The sequence below is a fragment of the Mercenaria mercenaria genome, chromosome 1, assembly GCF_021730395.1.
Source record: "Mercenaria mercenaria strain notata chromosome 1, MADL_Memer_1, whole genome shotgun sequence".
In the NCBI taxonomy this organism is placed as follows: domain Eukaryota; kingdom Metazoa; phylum Mollusca; class Bivalvia; order Venerida; family Veneridae; genus Mercenaria; species Mercenaria mercenaria.
In genome coordinates, this window is record NC_069361.1 from 59,707,865 (window position 1) to 59,726,300 (window position 18,436).

General features: G+C 31.1%; 1 protein-coding gene across 3 annotated transcripts in view; it reads right to left on the reverse strand.

Moving 5' to 3' along the window:
• Positions 1 to 14,136: 14,136 nt before the first annotated feature.
• Positions 14,137 to 18,436, reverse strand: part of LOC123536334 (leucine-rich repeat-containing protein 74B-like) — a 196,006-nt gene continuing 191,706 nt past the window's right edge. For all 3 annotated transcript variants that reach the window (XM_045319445.2, XM_045319454.2, XM_053548986.1), the window contains one exon: positions 14,137 to 18,321. In XM_045319445.2, coding sequence (XP_045175380.1) covers positions 18,160 to 18,321 — 162 coding nt within the window. In that variant the 3' untranslated portion in view covers positions 14,137 to 18,159. The remainder of the gene's footprint in view (positions 18,322 to 18,436) is intronic.

Consider the following 18,436-nt stretch of genomic DNA (forward strand, 5'->3'; position numbering starts at 1 on the left):
AGAATACAGTTGATAATTCGTCTGCTTCTGAAGTTGCTACAACAAAACGAGTTGATGATTTAGCTGAAGTAATTCTTAAACTTAAAAAGAAAGACAAAAAAATAAAAGAAGAATTGGAAAAAGAAATAGAAAAAGTAAAACGTGAAGTGTTTCTTTTTGAATATAACAGTTTTTATGAAACAGATCCAAGGTTTAAATACGGTTTTTATGAATACGTAAAAATGAAAAAGCATTTTGACCGTCGGGGTGCCTGGATATATTCAACATATGAAAATATGACCGGTTTGAACTATTTAAATGCATTTGAATTAGGAACTGGAATTATCGTAGATTATAAAGATTTTATAAACACAAACCAAGAATATAAACTAGTTGTACCAGATGTACTTTTTAAAGGTGTGTTTGTGGTCGAAAAAACCGAAATTTATATAATAGATATTAAGATTTTATTAGCGGGGGCCGGGTTTAAAGCGGAACCGAATAAAAACCATAAAAGTCCAATATCACATTTTATATTTAGGTGGTGGAATGATAATGCTGATCCATTTCTTAGTATATTTATCGATAATGTAAATATAGTAGCCGAGGACTTTGACATTGGATCGGACAAAACAATATCTATGTATAAGAAAAAAATTAAAGTTTATCTAAAACAAGGGACAATGTTTGACATTCATCCTTATGACAGTTCATCATCTACAGAAATAATTTTTACGCTTTTGACGGATAGTTACATCAGATTCTACATATCGGATGAATATGTATCTTATGATGATGACAGACTTTTGAGTTAATCTTTAGTTTTTATTAAAGTTAAAACTTTAGTTTTTATTTAACTGGAATAATTAATATAATGGGAATATTCAATAATATAAATGAAAAAGTAAATAAAATAGAAAGACAAATAGAAAAACAATTAATAAGAAAACCTCCATTGTTCTTAACATGTTATACCGAAGATACCGATAGTGGATTATTTCAATGGAAAACTGTAAATGCTAGTCCTGGTTTAGTTCAAAATGGTAATAATATAACAATTAATCAAAACTGCATTTTAATTATTCTTGTTGATGCAATTAGATTAGATAAAGGAGAAGCTAAATTACAACTAAAAAATAAAGAAAATGTAATTCTTCAAAGTTACAATGTAAAAAGTAAAAGAAAAAATGAATCTATTTCTATTAATTATGCTAATGAATTTAAAATAAATGATGTTATTTATATTAATTCTTTAAACGTTAAAAATATTCAGTTAACAATTTATGGTTCTATTATTTAAGTTTTAATTTAAATTTTAATTTAAGTTTTAATTAATTTAAGAATTAGCTAATGTATCAATACTGTTGCAGAATTCAAAGGAAGTTTTCAAGAAATAGGGTATTTTTAAGCTGGTATATACTGGGCTATCATTTTTAATGAGTTATATACAAATTATAAATAGCCATTGTCTCTGGGTTGAAATTAACTGACTCAGCTTGTTGTTATTGTTTTGTACACTAAAAATAGACAGCCAAATATGGAAAGGTCGCGCAGGAAGGGTCGCGCAGGGTTATGTCGCGCAGGTCATTTGAGGTCTTTGTTCTATTTATATTTCCAGCATCCAGCATTGCTTGGTCTGCAAAAACTAGGACAAGCTATCAGATTTCATGAATGAAATGCCATAGTAATCAGTTGTAAGATTGTTTACAAATATCCTCAGGTTACTTGGTTCAGTTTTTGGTCTATGTTTGGCCCTCTACATCCAGAGTAGAATGTTCAAGTGTCAGAAAGCTATTTCTTTTACCCCTTTATTATTTTATATAGTCTGCATATCATTTATGTATTCTATGTTAGGTTTATATTGAAGTATATAGCAAATATACCTACTAGTCTATTATATTTAGTGTAATGCACTTATTAGTATAAAACCATATACTTTAGTTGTTTTTCTAGTCAATATGCAATAGAATATGCTTACTCAGTCTTTTAAGTGCAATTTAGACACTGTCTGCACAACTGGGTTGCGCACACTAGGTTCTTGCGCAAATATGTTTAGAATGAATGTTGCGCAGAGGTTGGGTAGCTTTAGCTGCGCAGAGGTCGCGCAAGAGTTACTGTTGTAAATGTTGGGCAGAGCAGTGGTCGTGCCGCGCAAGGGTTGCGTAGTGCAAAGGTTGCGCAGCGCAACTATTTTGCACACCACCCTATCACATTTTTGCACACTACCCTAATGCGCAAGAGTAGGGTATAAAAGCTTAGAATGTTTTATTTTAGGGGAGGGGAAAATGAGTGAGTTAGTTAAGAAGGGAATTGAAGGACAATAATAATGCCAGATTTATAGAAAAGATGTTCTGATTGAATGATATTGAGAAGTTTTAAATATGATTTTGTATAACTAAAAATGCTGTGCTGCAAAATAAATAACTGCTTTTGTTACTATACTCTGTGTTTTAGTTTTGTTTGACCAACATAGGAAAATTCACGTTATATGAGAGAAATAACGTAACAATACCATTATCAAGAACATATCTTTTATCATCATAATATGATAAAGATGTTTTATTTATAACATAGCTGGAAAGATTATGCTTATCAGAACGAATAACTTTAAAGGTGTGATTACTTCGGGTTGAATTAAACAAAGTATCTTTGTAATTTTTATGAACTATTGTTTTCTTAACAAGTTTTTTAATTCCTTTACATTTTTTAACATTAACTTCATTTTCTAATAAATATGAATACATTTTACTACGTAATCCAACAAATTCAACAATGGGAATGCCGGCAGCTTCATCTTTAGATTTTCCAATTACTTTTTTATTATTGTCGAAATAAAATTTTGAGTTGTTATCGTAATCACTATTATCAAATAAATCTTTGTCCTTATAAAAATCCTCATATGCATCTTTGGTTTTAATTTCATAACATAATGAATCAGTGTCAGTGAATAGTAATTTACAATTACCCTCGTACTTTTCCTTGATGTAATTATAATGAAAATCATACATTAAATATTTTGATAAATCTAGAATGCACATTCCAACATAATAAGGTCTGTTTAATAACAAGCTTTCTTTTATTCTATGAATACCAAACAAATTCTTGTTAAACATCGTTGAACTAACAAATGAAGGTTTGGCTATATATTTTAATAAAAGGTTTTCATCATGAGTTAATTTAATATTAACTCTCTTGCGTAAATTCTCCATCGTCTTACCGAATACAGAGTTGTTCATCAACTTAAAAAAGTCCTTTTCAAATGAATTTTTTGCTTTAGATCTTTTTTGAGTATTAAAATCAATATACTTTTTTAACCAAGGACTTTCGTCAAAAGTTAATATTCTATGTATTTTTGTTACTTTTAACCCTAATTGTGTATATAGTTCAAGATTTTTAAAATGAACAACATAATTTTGTTTTTTCATTAAAGTTGGAACTAATTTTTTTACATTAGATCTACTTTTTCCTATTTCAAATTCTGTTTTAATATTTTTACTATAATTGGAAAGCCATGGATCTGGTATTTTAATTTTTTCAGGAGCTTAAGGATAATCATTACGTATAGTATGTAATTCTTTTGGATATTCAAGATCACATTCAATTATAAAGTTAGTTTTACCTTTTGCAATTAATTTCTTGAATTGTTTTTCGGATATAAATTTAAAGTTTCCAGAGGGCAAAGGTTGACACATGGCCCAACCGTAAAGGTTATTGGCGTCGAGGTACATAATGTATTTGCTGTCAAGTTTAGGATTATAATCTTTCATATATTTATTGTTTGCTTTACTGTATCTGTTTGAAATATAACTTATTCCTCCTCTCAGTCCCTTTTCAATAAAAAGATACATATCAATATCAGTTATCTAACTTAATTCCAGTCATTTTTAACTTTTAACATCCCAAGCTAAACCAGGACTACTAAAATAATGACAAGGATCTAATCTGTAGTACTCTAAACATAATTTTCTAAAATTTTCGAATACATCAGCTAAAAGTAATACATCAGTTTTTAAATATAGATCATGATATTCTCCCATTGTTTTAATTTTAAATTTATTCCAAACATTTTTAGCATGTTCATATTCGTTGTCAGATATGTGTGTTTCATTTAAAATTGAATAAAACTCATTTTTAGGAGGTGATTTTGTTTCTTTGAATTTTTTAAATGAATCCATGTAATCATATGGATAAACACCTTTTGTTTTTAATAAATTAATGTTTTCACAATTAAATTCTTGAGATAAATATTTAAATTCTGGAATATTTTTTACTAAGTTATCCAATGATTGAGACATAAATTGGAATGAATCAATAAAAATTAAATCACTTATCATAAATGCCATATATCTTTCCATATTGTTAGGAATAACATTAATTTCTTTTTTGAATTTCCCTATTTGTTGCATAATAAAATGACCGTCATAACCTCTTAAATTATGAAAAATAACAGGAATTTTATGTGTTAGTCTAAAATTAATATTACATTCTGAGTGAGCACTTCCTCTGAATTTTCCTGTTATATGACAATGGTCTCGGACAGGATTTTCATTTTCCTTATATTCTTTTTCACAGATATGACAAAACTTTTGTTTTTTTAAATTCACTTTCATCTTTTTTAGACATTCTTAGTTCTTTGTTAAAGTGCTCTTTAAATATTTCTTTACAATATTCCTCTTCCTCAAGCATTTTTTCAATAAACTTATAAACTGCATTAGGACCTCTATAAATCTGGGTTGGTTTAGTATAACTGTTATCATAACAACAAACAACTTTACAGCCGTAACCACAATCTATATGATTTTGATATGGTTCAGTAAATGAAGATTCAGTTGATGGTAAAGCAGTTAAAACTTCTTTAGTTATTGATTCAAAATCAGCATAAATTACTAAAGGTACTGCTAAACCTTTATGATAATTTTTAAATTGTACTTTACTTCCCTCTTTTGGCATTTTTACACCTTGGGTACCATTAATAGCTAAACAATTTTCAACATGTTCATTTAATATTCTTTCTTGGGTAAAGTGTTGCAGGCAAAGATCTACAAAAATGTTTCTTGTTTGTATTTTTTGTTTTGTTATTCATTAATCTATTAAAGTCTTTTATCCAAACATAATGTTGGACTACAGTGGCTTTAGCCCTCTTACAGTCATCATCAGTTATTTTATCATTAGTAATTAGCAACATGTCACAATGTTCTTCGTATTGATATTTTGATATGTACAATGGATAAATTCCCGTAGGTTCTTCATAACCAAATATATTAAATGATATTTCATTTAAAACTTCTATTTTAGGTATTTGATTTAATGTAACGGGAAACTTTATTCCAGTATAATCAAGATCGTTTATATGTTTTTTATATTTTGAAATTTTTTGAGGATCTTTTTCAACAGGAAATTTATAAGCTAAATGACACCATCTAAAACATTCGTTATCATCATTCTTTATATTTATTAATCCTTTCATTGGATGTTGTAATGGTTTTGGTAATTCTAAATAACTTGAAGCAGCCAAAGGACTATACTTATATCTATTTATATAATGAGCATCAACTGACTCTATTCTCCAGCCACTTCCTTCAGAAATCCAATTACCAATTCTATTTATTATTTCATCAAAAGCTTGACGTAAAGTGTTTTTTATTTCGTTTGTGTTAATAATTTCTAAAGCCTTTGATCGAAAATAAGCTGATTTATATATTGTATCAGTTTTATCCATTTTTGCAAAAGTTATTTTTAAAACAACGTTTATTTTTATACCTTTTAAAATTTTAAGTTCAGATTTAAGTATTTCATAAGAGTTGTTTATAGTTAAATATAACTGATTCTTTGGATCTTGTCTATATGTAATTTTAATTTCAAATTTCTTATAATATTGTTTTGTAGATCTCTCAATTTCCATCTATATATTATATTTAGAAAAAAAATCACTAAGGAAAAAAGGATTAAAAAAATAATAAAATAAATAAAGTTTAAGAAGAAATAAAATATTTAAATTTATATCTTTTTCCATTAGTTTTTGATATTCCACTTTTAACTTGGTTTTTTCCTTTGCAGCACATTGTTATTAACCCTGAATTAATATTAAGGTCTTTGGATGCTGCATAAGTGCTTATATATATTTTTTTTTCATTAGTATCACAATCGGTTGCAATAACTTTTTTAGGATTGTTTCGAATATTATTTGGTCTGGGACAATCACATAATCTTTCGGCATTTTCTTCTTCAGTTAATAGACAACCACAGTCCCATTTAAATAAATTATTTTTTAAAAGATAAGGATCTATAATATTTTGTAATTTATCAATGACATGATTTTTATATTCATCGCTAACTATTTGATCAAGTTTTGATTTAATAACATTTCTTCTTTTAAGAACTTTTTTATATGAATTTGGGTCTGGATTCATTATTTCTCCTAAAGTGCTAGATAATTTTGGCATAATCATTCTATCTACCTTTCTATTAACCATCTATATATAATATACTTATAAAAAAAAATCTTTAAAAACGCACCTAAAGAAATCATATTGATTTGAGAAATTTGTTTATATTATCTATATCTTTTGAATAAGATTTTAAAGTCATTTTTTCTAAATTGTTATCAATTGTTAAAATTTTAATACCTTCTTGAGACATTCTGTTTAACCATTCTTCGTGTAATTTGTGTAGTTTTTCTAAATAATCTAAACCAACTTTGTTTTCTTCCGTTCTGTTTCTTTTTTGAAGTCTTTTAAAACATATTTCTGGGTCGGTTTTAACATAAACAAATCCATCAATTGGGTTTTTCCGTATGGTTTTATAATATGACCAGTTAAGAAAAGATTGTATACTGCCCACTCGGGGTCATTTATAACACCGTTGTCGTGATGTTGTTTTGTAAAAACGTTACTGTTAGTTAAATAACAACGTTCAAGGACAGAAACGCCATCAAACTGTTTAGCAGAAGATAACATTTTTATATAACTATTTGAAGTTGTTAGTTGAAAAGGAAATAAATATTTGGAAGGTTCTTGAGCAGCAAGTTCAAAAAGGTTATATGAATTATAACTTGGGTCCATAACATTTTGCCGTTCGTGAATTGGTTCTGGAATTATATTAAAAGTAGGATTATATTCTTTAATAATATCTAAAAACGTACTTTTTCCTGATGCAATATTACCTTCAACTGATATAATTTTTCTCATTTATATATAAAATACTTATAGAAAAAATCTTTAATAATCTTTAATAATCTTTAATACAACTCTTCTTCTTTTTTGCTTTTATATCCGTTAAGTTTAAATTCCTTCATATGCATTTCAAGAGGTGTTGAATAATTTTTTTCTTTCTGCATTTCTAATAGTATTGTAAAAATATCCTGAATAACTTTATTTGGATCTTCTTTATTTACTTTTCCAATCCGTGCTTTTGTTATTAGTTGTTTTATTTTGTGATGATGTGCTTTTAAAATAAATTTCTTGTCAAGTTTTAGTCTATTAGTAAATATGGTAATTACTGATGGAACAGCGCCAGCAACTGCTACAACTAGAAAATGCTTTTGTAAAAAAGCGCATGTCTCCCCCAATGCAAAGTCCTATAGGCAAGAAGTCAATAGAGGTCAGGAGCGAAAGTCAAAGAGACACTGATGGTTGGCTGCAATAGGGATTATCTACTTGGCATGTCCAGTCATCCCGCTAAATTTCAACACTCTTGGCCTAGTGGTTCTCAAGTCACCGTTCAGGCTCCTGTGACCTTGACCTTTGATCAAGTGACCTCAAAATAAAAAGGGGTCATCTACTCTGCATGTCCAATCATCCTATTAAGTTTCAACATTGTAGGTCAAGTGGTTCTCAAGTTATTTCCAAAAAATGATTTTACATGAACAGGCCACTGTGACCTTGACCTTTAATAGACTGACCCCAAAATCAATAGGGGTCATCTACTCTGCATGTTCAATCATCCTATGAAGTTTCAACATTCTGGGTCAAGTGGTTCTCAAGTTATTGATCGAACTGGTTATCAATGTTCAGGCCCCTGTGACCTTGACCTTTAACGGAGTGACCCCAAAAACAATAGGGGTCATTTACTCTGCATGAACAATCATCCTCTGAAGTTTCAACATTCTGGGTCGAGAGGTTTTCAAGTTATTGATTGGAAATGGTTTTCCATGTTCAGGCCCCTGTGGCCTTGACCTTTAACAGAGTGACCCTAAAATCGTTAGGGGTCATCTACTCTGCATGACCAATCATCCTATGAAGTTTCATCATTCTGGGTCAAGTGGTTCTCAAGTTACTGACCGGAAATGGTTTTCCATGTTCAGGCCCCTGTGACCTTGACCTTTCACAGAGTGACCCCAAAATCGTAAGGGGTCATCTACTCTGCATGACCAATCATCCTATTAAGTTTCAACAATCTGGGTCAAGTGGTTCTCAAGTTACTGACCGGAAATGGTTTTCAATGTTCAGGCCCCTGTGACCTTGACCTTTAATGGAGTGACCTCAAAATCGATAGGAGTCATCTACTTTGCATGTACAATCATCCTATCAAGTTTCAACATTCTGGGTCAAGTGGTTCTCTAGTTATTGATCGGAAATGGTTTTCCATGTTCAGGCCCCTGTGACCTTGACCTTTGATGGAGTGACTCCAAAATCAATAGGGGTCATCTACTTTTTATGACCAATCATCCTATGAAGTTTAAACATTCTGGGTCAAGTGGTTCTCTAGCTATTGATCAGAAATGGTTTTCAATGTTCAGGCCCCTGTGACCTTGACCTTTGACGGAGTGACCCCAAAATCAATAGCGGTCATCTACTCTTCATGACAAATCATCCTATGAAGTTTCAACATTCTGGGTCAAGTGGTTCTCTAGTTATTGATCGGAAATGGTTTTCAATGTTCAGGCCCCTGTGACCTTGACCTTTGACGGAGTGACCCCAAAATCAATAGCGGTCATCTACTCTTCATGACAAATCATCCTATGAAGTTTCAACATTCTGGGTCAAGTGGTTTTCTAGTTATTGATCGGAAATGGTATTCAATGTTCAGGCCCCTGTGACCTTGACCTTTGACGGAGTGACCCCAAAAACAATAGGGGTCGTCTACTCCAGCAGCCCTACAACCCTATGAAGTTTGAAGGTTCTAGGTCAAATGGTTCTCCAGTTATTGCTCGGAAATGAAGTGTGACGTACGGACGGACGGACAGGGCAAAAACAATATGTCTCCTGGGGGAGACATAAATATAGGAATAGCTGGAACAAGTGCTAATGCAGCTGAATAACCAAAGATACCTGCTGTAATATATAACCCAGTACTTACTCTCCCACAAGATTTATAACTTTTTCTGTAAGCAGCAGCTAGTTTAGTTAAGTGAATGATTAACTGATCTATTGTTTCTTTTCCATTATTAGAAATTAGATTTTTATAACTCATTTATATAATTAATATTATTATTATTTTAAATTATTAAATTTCTTCCAGTTCACTAAATGGTACCCAACTTTAAAATTTTTCATTGTAACCTTTCCATTTTACTAAAGCTTGTTTTTTCTTATAGTCTCGTCTGATAACTTTTTCTATTCTAAAAACCTCTTGTGTAGTAGGTAAAAGTTCTTGTTCATAAAATGAACCTTGAATGATTTCATCATTTAAATCTTTTATAGTGTATGTTCTGGGATTTGTATTATTAATTTTATAAATTATAAATATCTCCTCTGTCCAGTTTGGTGTATATCCTTTTTCAAAATGTCTTTTCAGTTTGCTTAAGCGAACACGATCACCAATTTCGGTTGGTGTCATTTTTAAACTAGAGTGTTTTGTTTGTTATATTATCAACCTTTTCAAGTAAATTATCTAAATAAGTATAAGCATTATTTGCTGTAAAATATTTCCACATTATTCTTTTTATACTTCTATTAAATCTTTCTATTACTACAGCCTTTCCTTCATTAAATGTATGATACATATTAATCTTATATTTATTTAAAAATGATTCAAACTTTTTATTATAAAATTCTTTTCCTTCATCCACCCATAAATTTACTGGTAATCGTCCTTCTAAAATTATTTTTTCAAATGCTTCTGTAACAGATTCTCCAGTTTTATTCTTTAATGGAATAACCCAAGCATATTTACTAAATATATCAATAACGGTTAACAAGTACTTTACTCCTTTATCATATTTTGAAAAAGCTTGCATGTCAACTAAATCAGCTGACCAAGTATCATCAATATCATGAACAATCACTCTTCGTTTCCTAAATTTTCTTTTAATTGGTTTGTGTAATTCTTCTGCTAATTCATCGCACCATGTGATTCCGGGGGTATACTCTACCCCCTTTTCCCGTTTTTTGACTTTTGTCCCAGCCCAAGTTTGTATTTCGTTTTAATTACAGGTTTCACAACTAAATGTTTTGCAATCTTTTCCCCAAATGTTTTTGATTTAGTTTTATTTAAGTCGGAAAGCATTTGCTTATCGCATTTGTTTTTATTTGTACTAGTATCATTATAGCAGAAGTCATGGATTTTGCATACTGCATCCAGTTCATTGACAGGGGGTCCATTATCTAGGGGGTTTCCCGGCCCACAATAGCGAAAACCCGGAAGTGTTATACCCTTTTTAGGCAATAAAGGTAACATTGCTTTGTGAATATCAATTGCACCTCCAGAACGTTTAACAAATTGTGTTTTTATATTACCACAGGATGCACATTGAGCTCTTAACATAAGTCTACCATTTTTTGTTGTAACATATTGGGGATTTATACTATCAGTAAATTTCCTTTCTTTTACACAATATATTTGTTTTTGATTCATTTATATTATATGTATTTAAAATTATTGAAAAAAACATTTTTACTAAAAAATGGGTTCTGGTAGGACTCGAACCTACGCCCTCCTAAAATTGTGATTAACACAGAATAATGATAATACTTAAATGCTCTAATACCTTAACGCGGTTATGTTGTATAACATTAAAGAACTATGTTCGTAAATGTTGTATAAACAACTGAAACCATTCGACGATGCATGGTTGAACAATATTCAAAAGCGAATGTTCAATCATGCATATGCCTATGGCATACTCAAACGGTTGAGTGATTTCGGTTGTTTGTTTGTTAAAAAAGTGCAAAAGCCGTGTTGTGTACATTTATTTTAACCCCGACGCCAGGTAGAATTTATTACGTGCACACCCGACGCCGGGGTGAACCGTTAGTCTTTCTTAAGAGACCTCATCTGTAGGCTCACCATACAGCTGGTTTTTCCTAAATCATCAAACCTGCCCGGTTTTGCAGCCAGAATCACCTTCAACCCCATTGTTCGTTGCCTCCCGAAACCTTCGAAACAAGAGACAAGAACGAAGTAAGGCAATTCAGTGCTCGACATTGACGGAAGAATTCTTTATGTGCACAACCAGTCAATGTCATAACAGGCTGTAACCGTTAACAGACAAGACGACCCAGTACACAAACCATACTGCAAGCTACCTTTAAACAGACAAGGAAACGTCAGATTAACTTCCGGAACTAAGCGTTACACAACTCGACTCAATGATATAAAAGTTGAAACCGGTTTTATATAGTGTATATTCTTTATTATAATAATGTTATGATTTTGAAATTATCATAATTTTATTTTTCATGTGTTATAATTTATTCAATTACTTTTGCTTTTAAATAATAACAACTCCTAAAGTAATTTTATTCTTCCAATATTAATTAAAATAATTTATATGAATTTCAGTTATCAAAGGGAGATATTATTTGTTTTTTAATTTCAATTATTAAAGGGAGATAGATTTGTAAATAACCTGGCCTTGTTATATTTGTTATATTTATCATTTGGTTTTCCCGGTCTGTGTTATTTTTAGTTTGAAATTTTCTTGTTTCATGGATAATTATTAATGTATTTATTGGTATTGTGTACATTTTGTGTCATTTCTAATGTCTTTAACAGTTGTTTTATCTATGTAAAAGGATTACAAAACAAGGAAGTAGAAGAGTGATTTAAACAGAAAATAAATGTCGTCTAAATTCAACCACACTATATTTTACTTCCTGTATGTTATATTAGGCCAAACCTATTCCACATTTTATCTCTCGGTGTACTCTGTTTTCGTGGCAGGATTTTGGTAAAAATTTGGCAGAAGTGTTTAATCATATTTTACTATAGGTTTTCATATAGTACTATGAAAACTTGTTTATTTTATTTTTTTTAGAAGTGGTCAAAATAACGCCAAAACAAACTTATACTACTAATATGGGAGAAGATCAACAGTTGCAATAATGTAATCAATTACAGATGTTTTTCGAAACGTTGTTTTCCCAATATATTTATCTCCGCCAACTCGGCCATTACATATAAAAATATTGTTATTTTTGCAGATATCAAGTAATTTATTACCAATTTTATTTCTTTTTTTTATCCATTGATTTTCTGTCTAAGGGGATATTCTGATCAATTAGTTTATGATGTGCATTAAATGAGTTCAAAAATTCATTGTCAAAATTGAAGTATTCTGTCAAAAATGGATCAAATTCTAAATAATCCTGAGCATCAGAAGTATGTGCATTCAAATCGCCACATTAAAGTACATGTTTATATTTACTACAAAAATAGGTAATCTCGTTCTCCAAACAAAGCGAATAAATCATCATTATAGTAAGGTGACTGCTCGGGCGGAACATATATTGATGCTAAAATTAGACCATCGTCTATTGATAGTATCGACTTATCTATTTTCAACCATAATACATATTCGCAGTCGTTATTTAACAGTTCAACATAGCGTTCGTATTGTTTGTTTACAAATACACCTATTCCGCCTGATTTGCGGATATGAGATTGCTCTCTTGGTTTCGAAAAAAACCCCAAATAATCGGATACACAAATAACATCTGTTATATCAAGTTTGGTTTCACTTACACTAAAAAAGTCAAATTTTTGCAGAAGATCTGTAAATTCTGGGTATAATAACCTTGATTCTAGTCCACAAACGTTAAGTGCTCCGAAATGAATGGTTCCTGTTCTCCTAGAATTGACATTTATCTGGGGATGTTTCCCCCTTCTGTCCTAAGTGTTTTCTCCGGGGTTTTCAGTCTCAAGTATTACACTTCTTGGGTTTTCTTTCCCACTGCTGTTTTTACTGATGTTTGAAGTATGTGTTGCGCCTGAAGCAGAGTCATCACTATCACTTGCAGCAACATTGTTCTCTGTTATTGTATCCGACTTATTATTTGGATTCGTGCGAATGGGTAAGTCGTCACGCGCATGAGCGGCTGATTCCAAGTCTATGTCGTACAAATTTACTTGGGATTCTTCTGATAATTGTGTGAGATCCATGAGTTCAGTCACGCTGGTGGAATTTACCTGATTGGACCAGTATTGTTTTTGCGTTTCAACATTGGCTTTAAGTGTTGAAGACACTTCGTTTTGTACGTTTAAATGTCTGCTTCCTCTAAGCACATCGTACCAATCGGGGAAGCGATCATATTTAACCACGCCTTTTACCCCAATTGCTGCCGGAAATTTGAATTGTACACTTCTAGGGTCATTCTTTGCCCTTTCTTCTTTAAATAACGGCCAGAGGTCTTTTCTGGCTTGGGCAATTTCTGGTGGATAGTCTCTGTTTATACTTATATTTGGTTTATGATTTTTGAGTTTTGGCGCTGATGATAATATATTGTCAATGTCATTTTGATCACTGAAACACGCTATTATTTGTCTTGGGATTTCTTTTCCCCGAAAGTATTTTCTCCTACCAACTCTGAAGGCTTGTTTTATTGAAATAAGTTCATTGTCAATATCAAGTTTCTCAACCAGTAATTTATACACCGTGCCAATACACTTTTCTCCCACCTGTTCATATACGCCGGCAAAAACTAGGTTATTAGAACGAGCACGGACTTCTTGCTCTATTGACTTGTACTCCAATAAGCGTAGCCTTCTTTCCGTTACGTCTAACCTAGCCATAGTCAATTGCGCACTTTACCACTTTACCATTGAGGCGTGATTTAATCAGTTGGCATAGGAGTGATAATCTGAAAATCCAATTAAATACCTTAATCAGTCGGTAGCTTATTTCAAATAGGACGATAAAAGTTCACCATATTTCTGACATAATTTATATGTTTTTTTTTGTTATTTCCGTTTAAGGGAAATTTGATACTGAACAGAACAGAACAGAACAGATATTTATTCAAGTCGTATGCATATACAGCATATTGACATTACTAATACAAAGTAAAAATTAAAGCATGCATAGTAATAACAACCTGGCTCAGTAACGCATACATGTCTCAATTAGTCAAATACAAAGTCATGTAATTATGCGAGAGTGTTTCTCATGCACGATTTAATAAATCCTGTCTTTTCTTGAAAGCTTTGGTTAGGTATAATGCCACTTTATGCAATAAACGTTTGTGATTTTAAAAGTTCCACATACTTAAACATATTTGGTCTCTGTCTATAATATCTTGGAATATATTCTGATCGTATTACTTTGAACGCATCGCACTCTAATGTAAAGTGAAACTCATCTTCCACTGTAAGCTTGTCACAAAGCTCACATTAGTCTATTTTGTCTTTCAGTGTTCCTGTGCCGACCGTATTCTATATCCAGACAGTGTGTCTAATTTTTGATAATATATGTCTATGTTTATAATTCTCAACTATTAACAAGTAAGGAGATAATTCAAAACAGTCTTTCAATTCTTTAAACAGTATTAAACTAGTACTTTCATCTACACCTAACTGCCATTCATTAATAAAATTATCCAGCAATCTTGCCTTGATACTAAACTGCCTTTATGACTTTCAGCATGTTGTAATAATAAGTTTCAAATGTATTTAATTCATGTGTTTGTATATATGTTTCTAACATAATTTATATCATTTTTTATAAATACGTTTAAACTGAACAGAAATATAAAATAATAAAATGTAAAAATATCGATGTTTGTGTTTCCTTTTTATCTATTATCATTTAATTGCCATTCCAATGACATTTCCTTTAAATAGATAAGTTTCCTAAAAAATGGTTCCATTGCGCACTTTACTTCCATTGCGCACCATTGCGCACTTTACCTCCATTGCGCACTTTAGGCGTACCGAGCATTTCCAGTCTATTTGCACACATCATACAAATATAAAACTTGTTCCTTACATCTAAAAATGTCATATTTTCTTTCATTTTTATCTATTTTTTTCCACAACTTCAAACAGTTGTTGTCTATTTTTCTCCGACTTGAATGACATCTACATACTTAGGGGTCGCGGCTCCATGTCACTGAAGTTGCTGTTTTAAAGGCCTAGATTTTGGCAGTGGGCCAAGGGATTTCTGTCTTCACCTGCACAGTTGGGGGCTAATGACCATCACAGTATGGCTCCAATAAACAAGGGTCATTGTTTATTGGAGAGTCAGTCTACCTTACAAGTGTATCAATTAGTGAGAAGTGGAAACAATGTAATTTATTTTAAATTAATGAATAATTGATAACTTTTAAAATTATACTTGTTTTTTTTTGGCATTTCTATATGAAGAAAAACATTTGATGATCAAACACAATAATAAAATAATCAGAAACTTATTTCCACAATAATGAAATAATGAGAAACTTGCATATGCAAGTTTTTATTTTTTCAAATTCTGTTTGGAGAATTGTGATATTTCAGAAAAAATGTGACTTTCACTCATCTAAAGCTTACAGAATACTGTAAATAACATTTGTCTAAAACTGAAAACAGAATGTGCATTTCAAAGTTACAAAGCAAAGCATGAAAAAGTCTCTTTTTGCAACGTACTGAAAATGAAAATTGAGTATAGATAGAACACAATAATTTTATATTTAAATAATGTTGATTACATGAATACAAGAAAATCAATTTCCAATTGGAAAAATATTGTTTGTCAGCATAAAGAACTCATGAAGTTTTCACTATACTTGTGTTTTATTATCATTATTATTTTCAATATTATTACTGTATATTTTATCATCCTGTATATAATAATAATAATAATAATAATAATAATAATAATTATGATTATTTATTATTATTATTATTATCTATTATAACATTAAAGTAATAGTTATTATATAATATCATTCCACATTCACTGAAGAAAAATTAATTTCTTTCAACTCCACTGCAGACATCTTCATGGTCTAGTTGGGGTCCCTGCTGTGCTAATTGCCCTCTAATCAGTTACTGTTACATAATCGCTGATAAGCAGCAGATAAGATGGGAGTTGTATATTGGATTTGGGGGGGGGGGGGGGGGGGGGGGCACTTATATAGTAGTGAATCTAGGCCTTTAAGTAATATACCGGAAATCATTACGTAACTATTATGCAAATGACATGATAAAACATAGGTCACCTAGGTAATCAAGACCCTAACTTAATTTCGAGGGTGTCCCCTAATTAGAGCGGATTATAAAGGTTTCTGAAGCATATAAGAAGGATGTGACATACTTTAATGCCTTCGGTCATCAATGCCATAAAAAGAACACACTCGGATTAATATATCACGTGGCGGAGCTGTTTTGTGAATCAAAAATAAACATTTCACGTGATATCTAGTATTTTAATATCTATAAGAATAGACTTAGGAACTTTAATGGCCATTTCCTTTTAAGACGATGAAAGTGTAGTTAAAATTCGTAAGATATGAATCAAATCAAGGACTATAACTACATACTGAAGGAAAATACCTAATATAAATCTCTATTTTTTTATCTCTTATGTTTACATGATGGATCATTTTTATATCGAAAATGTATCGTGCGCAGAAGCCATTACCCGTACATTAATAGAATAATTATGATAAACTTGAATTCCGCAAAGAATAGAACATCGTTTAACAACAGATAAAGAATGTAAGTGTAGAACACCCTTCCCCGCTACCCACCCCCTCACTATTAAATCTGACCGCTGCATTATTCACCATCCGAACCACTTTGATAATGTCAAATTAAAACTCTCAAATTCAAAGAATCAATGGAAATAAAAAATAACAATTTTAAGATGAATATATATATTTTTTTTTAAATACGGAATGAATTGATCCCCATTTGAGTATAATTGGATACAAAATCAAAGGCTGAATTTTGTTAATTGAACATTTTATTAACAACTTTGACTTTTAATTATATTACAGGTATCATGTAAGCTAATTGCGACATGTGGTAACTTCTGTGAGATCATGTTAGGAAATAAAACAAAAACTTTATTATTACTGTATTAATTCATGGAAAATATCTTCTTTTTTCATTTTTCTAAACCTAAATTTGTCGAGATCAAAACTGCTGAAAAATAGTTTATTAATCCAAAATCATCAATGATAATGCGCATTAGTTAAAGTATATCAGCTGTGGGTTTGCAAATATCTACATATATTTTCCGTTGTCTTGGGTGGATATTTACTCTAAAACAAACTCATTATTGATCGAATAGATTGAAATGCAATATAACTCTAACGTAATTTATATTATGCGGTCATGTCCTTTTTTTTGCCCTACGTAGAGTGCGCATGCGCGAAAATTGTCTCCCGTTGCTTAGGAAATAGCTCTATGTAAAAAGGTCTATTGTACTATGCGAAGATTTTTAGGGGACCTCTCATGCCAACAACCCCCACCCCCCCCCTCCCGCCCCCACAACTCAGATATTGTTGAAAATGAAAATGTCTGATACCGTTTGAAGTAGAATGGTTAAAGATAACATAAATTACAATTCTGAATGATTATTAGTTTACTTTTAGTCGTTGCGCACTTTATTTAGTATGCAACAGTAGTAATGTTTCCATAGACATTTTCTGCAAGCAACTGCCTTGACAAGACCGATATTATCGTTATTAAACTCTATTAACTGAGCTAACATTATAATCCCCTTAAAGTTTGCACAAATAGTCATTTTGAAGTAAATAAATAATCATTTACAGATACCGCTCAGCTAAAACATTTAATCAGAACCCCATATAGAATATGTAGCCGTTTTTATACCGATATATTCTGATTATTATGGTCGATTTACATTTTCTAGCTAAGATGTCTTAATTTTTATTTGTTACATATCTTATCAGAGAACACTTGTGATATTGGACCAAGCGTGTTGTATCTGTCACGAGGTCAGTATCTGTTCCACTTTGTTTGTGTAGTTGTCATTAGTTTGGTATATATTGTTATCAGCCCATGCTTCTTATTATGCTACGATTTGCTACTCCTACACTTCTTTTCCGGTTTGGCAACAGGCTTAAATGCTAGTGTGTCGGGAGATATGACGTATCCTCCGTGACGTAATTCAAATTCTTCAAGATGTCCTCGTATTTCTTCCGCTACATCATCTGTTTCATGTGTTACTTGAATACCCTGATGAGACGAGAATACAAGTAAACGTAATCAGAAGTTAAATACCATATGTTCAATATAATGCAAATTGATATAGACCTATTTGTACGAAATTATAATCTTATCTTAATACCAT